We start from the raw sequence: 8398 nt of genomic DNA, 5'->3' as shown, positions 1-8398 counted from the left end.
CAAAGAAAGACTTCCAGGATGCATCTGAAAAGTGGCAGAAACGCTGGGATCGGTGTATGCGCTCCCAAGGGGACTACTTTGAAGGTGATGGTGCAGAATAAGATCTAGGTAAGATGTAATAGTTTTTGTTAATATATTTTGGGAACTTTTGAATTGCACCATGTAGATCTTTTTTCAAAAACTGAATGACCCACAGCAAGATTAAAATGTGTTAAACTCACCTTGAATTTATTTTTCAGCATCCATGCATTGAAATGGGTTGTGTAAATAGGAAGTCTCCATGTTGAAGTTAGGCCAACTATGTGGTCAGCATGACAGTGAGAAAGGAAATGAACATACTGGAAAATAAAATACATTTCAGAACTGAAGTATATCTTGTCTGCGGATCACAATGTAACATTTGTTTGCATTTTCTGTTGTCCAACATATGAAATGTAACAAGAACATGACATTATATGGTAATATTGGGTTTCTTGGTACATAAGCTGTATTGGGGCACATTTTATCAGCCTCCAATGATGGTTGCGAGAAAAGAACACTGGTGGAATGATACAATGGGAAAACTGAAGTACTTTAAGAAAATCCTTCCCCGTGCCACTCTATCTACCATAGGTGCCATATGGACCCCACAATAATTAGTCACATTATGTAGTACTGTTACTACACAAGCGAGCAGGAACATGCTTTTTGGGGTTGCTTTAGTAAGGAGTAAATGCATATTCTGCTTTCAAATATATGAGAAATGTTCCTTCACTTATATAAATGCCCATGGTAGATCATCCCTCACAAGATGGGTACAGTCCATGCCCCTTCTGTCCATGTGACAAGTGACATTCACTCATATATTTACAGGTTATCACATGAAAATACAGCATTAAGGCCAAAGAGAAAAAATTAATCTCATTTTCATCTGATAAACAATTCGTGTGACACAAAATGCAGCCATGTAAAAAAAGGAAAATAACTGGATTTACAACATAACAGGTTGAAAAATACTTCATCCTCAATTTAAGCCTTATTTCACTTTACCTTGTCTGCACCTCTTAACATATTCAGTACACTGTTCATGCAAGATCAGTACAAAGTTCGGCCTTCTGCTGAAAAAAATTATTGAATTTACAATGTAACAAGCACAATATTTCCTCCATGATTTAAACTTCTGATTACCTTACCTGGTCTGTGCCCCTCCTCCAAACATCTACAGCAATAGGAGTGTTCAATATTATGTGACCATTCATGTTGCTCATATCCCTTAGAGTTTTATGGATATGATATATCCTTCAATATTGTAAATTATCTTCACACTAAACATGTAGGTGCAAGATTTAACCTCTTAGGATACACTATATATTACTCTTGCACAGAACAAATGACATTCATAACTTTAAAGTCATAATAATTATTTGCCGAAACACATCATTAAATAATCAATAAATCCACATTATTGTAATGAATTATCTTTGTAAATAGAAAAGGGGCTTTCTTATACTCAAAATACGATACGTTTCAAGTCGTCATGTAAACATGGAAAGCAATACACAGCACTATGATACTTATGTTTATTAAACGAACTGAACGTATTATTAAATACACATCTCTGTGGCAAAGATCTGAAACGCACTGTCAAACCAATGAAATGAAATTTGCTCTCAAAATATACCCAAACAAAGTCTCATAACCGTACTCTGCCTCATAAGGCCACCATGTTTCACCGCTGCTGCTCTCTAGAGTTCAATTTAAAGTGTCCGTAATAGGGATATTAACTTATGACTTAATTGTGCTTTAAATGCTATGTCAATAAATTGCTATTAATGAACTGATAATATATAATTTTGTAAAAGAGTTTCAAATGGCTGCAGAGAATTTGTTATTTCAATACTTAAGGACAGCCTTGAATAAGATACCCCGCTGCATCATATTCACGCACATTTCTGGGCCACAGCAGGAAATACGTTATTTGCGGGAAATACAACTTCGCGCCACATTCATTGTTGCTACTGGCTGTTTTTAGCAGATGGCTGGAAGCACGTAAAGTTGATTTGTGGCGAGTGATTTTGGGAGTGTTTGTACATGTCGATTATAAAATTTTGATAAGCAGTTCTTACATGTTTGTTAGCAATGCATTATGAATCCGGAGATTTAGTGAGTCTATTATTCTGTACAGACTCATTTATATAAAGGAAATCTGCTTGATTATTATGCGGTAACTGCGGCTTGTACGCCAATCACAAAACAAAAGACTACACGTTGGTGCTTGGCATCATTGCATCTTTTTTATGAACATGTAGCATTTAAATTGTTTCAAAGTTAATGAAACTAAATTTCAAGCACTGCCGAAGTTTGTACTTGGTCCTCGCAAGGGTAAGTAATGATTCAAGGTAACAGTCTTGTTATGAATGTGAGCATTGGAATCTAGAAAGTTGTGTTGTTTCGGAATGCACTCGACCTCTAAGATTATAACAATACATCCTAAATAAACGACCAAGGCTAGATTACTTGTAAATTGAGGTTCGTGAACGTGTAAATGTGTTTGTATCTGTAAAACATGTCTGGTTTAAAAATGGACGCACGTAAACGATGGCGTGTGATGAACCACATTCATCGAATTTAATTCGTACTGATATTGTGAGATCGGTACAGGCTTCGCTGCTGTACACTTCATGACACGCGTACTTTTAAAGTTAAGATAGTAATTATTACAGTGGCTAACGTATGTGTGGTACCTTGTACTATTTGTAGGCGTATGTATTGAGGTCTGATATATTGTGCATTGTAAATCTGGAGTATCTGTTTTTGTAGATTGCAACTTCTTTGCATTTAATGATCTGATTGGTCAAGGGAATATAACTGTGGTCACATTAATTATTCTTGAAAATAATGATTATTAGTTGCGTGGGGTTGTGACCCCTATGTAGCCCTTCATTCTGAAAGCAAGCTTCTGTCCATTTTCAGGTGATCACGTAGTGAAGCTGCAAAGACATAATTGTGTACCATTGTAAAGAAGAAGCCTTTCCATGTGTTGGGGGATGTGTTGAATGTCGGCCTGTTAACACTGGTTAACTTCAAGCTAGTTCTCTCATAGATACAAAGATGCCTCGTGTTCGGCGAGCAGTGACTTTGGTAGATGATAGTTCTCGAATCTTGGCTACCCCTGATATGGCCACTACCAAGCTAGGTTTGTATTGTGGTCATGTATGCTTGAATGCTTTCAGAGTTACATTCTGATCTTAAGCACATATACTGAAGATTTGTGTTTGATGTCATCTACTATAAAGCAGTTGTTAGTATCTTCTAGTTGACTTCTAGTATCTTCAATATTGACTAGTATCTTCAGTTTCTGTTGTTTTAATTCCTTATAGGTTCAAGGGCCTATGTGGAGGTCAGTAATAACGCTGATATCTCTGTGGCACAGTCACAATCACATAATGGCCTCACGTTGATCAGTCCTTCAGCATATCATCTGCTTGATCATGAGTATGGCCAGACCCCACAGCACCAAATCATACGAAGACCTACCGCAGCTCCACCAAGGACTGAGGTATGCTCCTACATATACTGGGTTTCATAGTCTTGTGTGAGGTATTGTTGCTATATTTCATTGATGTGTGTGTATAAACATAAGTTCAGAAATGAATATATTTGTTCTTCCTGTGTTGGATATGAAACTTGTATGAATTTCTTTTTTGTTTATTATGTTAGATATATATGTATGAATGTTTTATTGTATATCCAAGTTTATAAGTTAGGAAGCACATATGCTAAATTGTTACGTAACATACGTACATATTCTGAAACATGATCTCATATTTGTTCAGTCATTGAAATTTGGTTATGACAACAAATAACATGGTATAAAGTAACAGATTTGGTTCAGTCCACAGAGTTTAACCCTGTAAAGACGGAATATCTCATAAATCTATAATGATTTATTTCGTACCTCACAGGAAACACATTGTGTCTCCACTCCAAAGACCAACTGATTAATGTTGTTCAGGGATGTACTGCTTCCATTTTCAGGCTTGAAGGTTAAGGCCATTAAGATGGCTGTAGTATATTAGTATATTTGTTCAAAACATCAGTATACTCCCATCAGACTACACACCATTATGTCCTAGAAGGCAGTGTTCTTTAGTCACATGTTATTTTCAATTTTAGGGAAAAATGGCCATTGCAAAAGTTGCAAACTTTTAAGAGATATGGTCCATTAGAAATTTTGATATTCCTGTGTGGAATTGAAGGAACATTGGTCATATCTAAAAATTTGTGTATGCCACGTTGGGTTGGATTTATGCTGTCATAAAAAGGGTAATTTCTCGATAATCTAAGATGGCATGACTTCACTGCCAAATTTGATAGAACCCACGAAAGATATTGTCATGTGTTAGTGACACCTGTAACTTGTAGCTACAAGTAATTATGGTACTACTGCTAATCTACATAAATCATTAAAGCATGTGTTAAGTCTTCTTAGTTTTCTGTGTTTTCGTAAGTCATTGCTTTGAAACATCTTCCAGAAGTGACTTATTCTGACCCTTGAATGGTTCTTATGTCATCACTATCGATCACTGGCTTGTCCAGCTGATTTTGTTGTACAACCCCTCATGGAATGTGCAGAAGACACTTCCAACTGTTCCCATATTGTGGTGTGTTGACTCCCCAATTCCACTATTCTGTGCATATCTGTTGTAGCAGTATGTATTTATTGAGCCGTTACCTGGCAGTGGGCTGTGTTTCTACCACCTGTTTTGTATGATTGTGAAATATGTTCTGAGGGAAGAATATGAAGTAATAAGTGTAAAAAGAATTGCTTGAGAAGATGTTTGAACCTAAGAGGGAAAAAGGAAACTGGTCATGTTAAGATATTACATAATTGGAACTTCACATTTGTCACACAACTTTGCATGCACAGGTTGGGCAGGCATAACTTCCCATTATTTACTGTGTAAGTGCATTTATTCCCAAGTTTAAATTTGGCTGTAAGTGACATGGTAGTAGGATATTTAAATTCTCTCTTCCTGGATGATGAAGGTCAAGGTGAAATGGAGGCTGGACATGTGACTCAGACAAAACAGACCAGAAGTTCAGAAATAGAAGACTGAAGGAAATGGAGTGTTAACACTAGGATTGATTTTAGAGGCAGGTTTTGAAGAAGGGATTGGAAGTGGCTTGAGATTACATTTGTTGGCACGGTTTAATATAGAACTGGTAGGTGGCAGGAAATTACCTGGAACCTTATCCTGGTGTAATTGCCTGAATTTTGAATCTGCAGTATTGAACATGGGAACAAGCAGACTTAGAATTTTAGCATGGTTGCGCACACAGACCAGGGTGCAAGTTTTTATTTCTTGAGTAATGTAATCAAACCTCAGTGTTCTGTACTGCTCATTTGTGATATGTGTATGTACTCCGTTATAGCGAGGCCATGTGATGGCTTATTTGGTTGAGGCACTGTGCTACAAGCCAGAAAGATAGCAGGATTGAATCCCGATGAGGTGGATTTCAATTTATCTAATCCTTCCAGCTGCATTGTGGCCCTGGGGTCAACTCAGCCTCTAACAAAAATGAGTACCAGGATATTCCTGGAGGTAAAGGGCAGCCAGTGCATTAGGCTGACCACCTCACTGCCATCTGTGAGCCAACTGTCTAGAAAATGTGGGAGCCTCAACATCACAACCCTATGGGCTTTCATGGCCTGTTACAGGGATACCTTTACTTTTTTTACTTTACTCCATTATAGCAGACTTCCAAGTTTTTCTTATGAATTCTTGTGTTTTTGTACTGGTGAATCTACATCCCTAAAAGGAATCCCAGTATAATAGTCCCACCTTTGTGCCTTGTAGTGGAAGTGTTTTTGTCTGCTTTTCACACAGCAGTTGTGTATGACACTTGATGGACCTTGGACTAGCTTACAGAACTATTCTGTCTTCTCATTTTCTACACAGTTTCATATTCTTCACAGAGATGGTGATGATCCATTGTTAACTGTAGCTTAGAATGCTCAAACATGCTTTGTAGTGTTAGTTTCTGTGGTGTATCTTTGTAGCAGTGAAGTATTATTTCTTACCATAGGGTACTGATTTTTACAGATATAATCACTGCTCCAATGTATTTTCCTGTACTAGAAAACCTAAACACCAATAGGTGAATACTGAGTAAATGCATATTTCATTATTTGGTTCAAAATATCGTTTACAGACAAATGTGTGATGTTTGATATTTTTATTACATGTGTATAGTGCAGTCAGGTTTTGGTGAAGTTAAGTGTGTATTGTGATTGCCCTACGTTTCATTCGAAGTGTAGGATTAATAAAGGGTTAATCCAAAGGGGAAGCACAATAGATCATTGAACGTCACAGTGCGAGTGTGGGATCTTATGGCCCACCCCTTACACGCATGTATTGTGTTTTTTCGTCATGTTCAAAATGATTCTGAGTTCAATGAGAGAATGCATATGGTAGTTACTGGAATGCTTTCTCCAGGGTGAAGAAAGTAACATGAACAAAGCTTATCACTTGCACCTCCTGACGCGGAAAGTGATTAATATGTGGAGCCTTAACATCACAACCCCAATTTTTTGTTCAGGGTGTGGTGCTTTGGGTCTGATGTAGTGAGACACTTTACCTCCACTGGGTTAAAAAAAGCAAAGTTGTCCTTGTGCTTAATTTTAAGCACTATCCCATGTAGACATGGGTGAGTGTAGGTGTAGCTCCATAATTCCAGACCATGGCGCTAGACGGAGGTGAGTAGTCAGCTTCATGCTTGGTCGCTTTACCCATAGGGAAAGAACCCAGTACCCATTAGATGGGAGTCCAGGAGAGCTGGTTCGGACATTATGGACAAGAGAAAAATCTTGCCTGTGCTGGGATTTGAATCCCAGCCTCTACCCATCATTATACAGACTGAGTTATCCCTACTTATACCTTTACCAGGATTGAATCAAAAGCGTGTTTTACATTCAGTACTAGCAAAAGTCATGATTGTAAATAGCACAAGTTGGAGGTTAAGCTCTAACTCATCAACTAATGTCATTCTTTAGATTTTTTATGAGCAGAAAATAGTTGTTGTTCACAAGTGACTTTCCTTTTAGGCAGTGAAACGACGGTTAAACCTTGAAGCATCTCCTGCCAGTGAAGAAGGATTCAAGACTCCTCGCTCCACAAAAAGAATTCGAACCGTCTCCAGCTCCAGTGGGGCTTCATCTTTCAACTCCAGTCCTGCATCGAAAGCTGTGTTGCGTATGTGCCCTCTTCGTAGCAAGTGTCGCCTTTCTTGTTCTCCCATATATTTTTGTTCTTTGTTTCCAGTGCTTTGGATTTAGAGATATGAAGCATGCTGTTTTAAAGGAGCCCATACCACAGATTCGTTTTGTGTAAGCATCTGTATTTGATGTCTACAGCAATGATTCCCAACATAAGGATCTCAGCCCTTAAAAATATAAAACTGTGTCATCATTGATATTTTGTTTATTGTTAATTTACAGTACTGGAACATGCTGTGTTTGAAGCTCACTTTGGAGTACCTGTCTGGTAATTATTATATTTTGAGAAATGTAAACACAAAAGTAATGCCTTATCATCACAACTGGCTTAACAGTTTCTAGTACCATAAAACTATCTGTAACTCAAAAATAAACTAAATAAACTCCATGGTTTGAGTCTGCAATCAAACTATACGGACCAAGTGACTGCTGCTTGTCGATGAAGTTATTGCCAACTTTTAGTGGATAGAGGGCGTCGTGTGGTCAGTGCAACGAATACCCACGGCCGTTAATTTCGGGTTTCTAGACCATAGCCTCTGTTTCCTTGAAATAGCTCCTCAGTTATCCTCATGAGCCTCAGTGGACCCCATTCCAGACACACTACTGCTCAGAAAATCTGGTAGTGCTGGGAATCGAACCCAGGAACTCTGATCACTAGACCACAGAGGCGGTCCATCTGTAACTCAGTAGTTTCATTTTATATTTCTGTAATTCCATATTATCATTTATGTTTTATATACAGGGTGTCCCAGGAGGAATGGACCAAACTTCGGGAGGGTGTTCCTTATGTTAAAGTATGCCGATATAACCCAAAACACCTATGTCCAAAGTTGAACGGTTACGGAGATAATGGCCCGAGAAAAGTGTGGTCTTCTGGCAGGTCCACGCACTGCACCTCTCAGCTGAGAGGCCTTATCTCTGTTTGTCCTTAAGTGCGATGATTCACCCTAGCCGTGCTTATGTAGTTGGCTTTATCAGAACGCGCAGTCAGCACGTTACGTCAGCGCTTGCCATTCATGTGTCATGTATAGTGCTTGGAAACCCTAAGGACAATTATGACATGGCGAGCGAGTATTTTGTACTTCAATTTTATGGCTTCATGTCACTCACAAGTTAGTTTGATCTTACGTACATTATTAA

At 38.2% G+C, this 8398-nt stretch overlaps 1 protein-coding gene across 2 annotated transcripts in view; it reads left to right on the top strand.

Annotated features, from left to right (window-relative positions):
• Positions 1-2016: 2016 nt before the first annotated feature.
• The window catches only part of LOC111871637 (transcription factor E2F3), a 24063-nt gene continuing 17681 nt past the window's right edge, over positions 2017-8398 (top strand). The window contains exons 1-4 of one of the 2 annotated variants that reach the window (XM_023864870.2): positions 2017-2361; positions 2953-3175; positions 3360-3538; positions 7088-7235. In XM_023864870.2, the coding sequence (XP_023720638.1) occupies positions 3091-3175; positions 3360-3538; positions 7088-7235 (412 nt within the window). In that variant the 5' untranslated portion in view covers positions 2017-2361; positions 2953-3090. Of the gene's footprint in view, positions 2362-2449; positions 2509-2952; positions 3176-3359; positions 3539-7087; positions 7236-8398 lie in introns of those variants that run through there. The other variant, XM_023864871.1, reaches the window with a different exon arrangement.

The sequence above is a fragment of the Cryptotermes secundus genome, unplaced genomic scaffold, assembly GCF_002891405.2.
Source record: "Cryptotermes secundus unplaced genomic scaffold, Csec_1.0 scaffold11, whole genome shotgun sequence".
NCBI lineage: Eukaryota > Metazoa > Arthropoda > Insecta > Blattodea > Kalotermitidae > Cryptotermes > Cryptotermes secundus.
The sequence above is the reverse complement of the archived record's forward strand: the minus strand, read 5'-3'. Positions and strand labels throughout refer to the sequence as shown.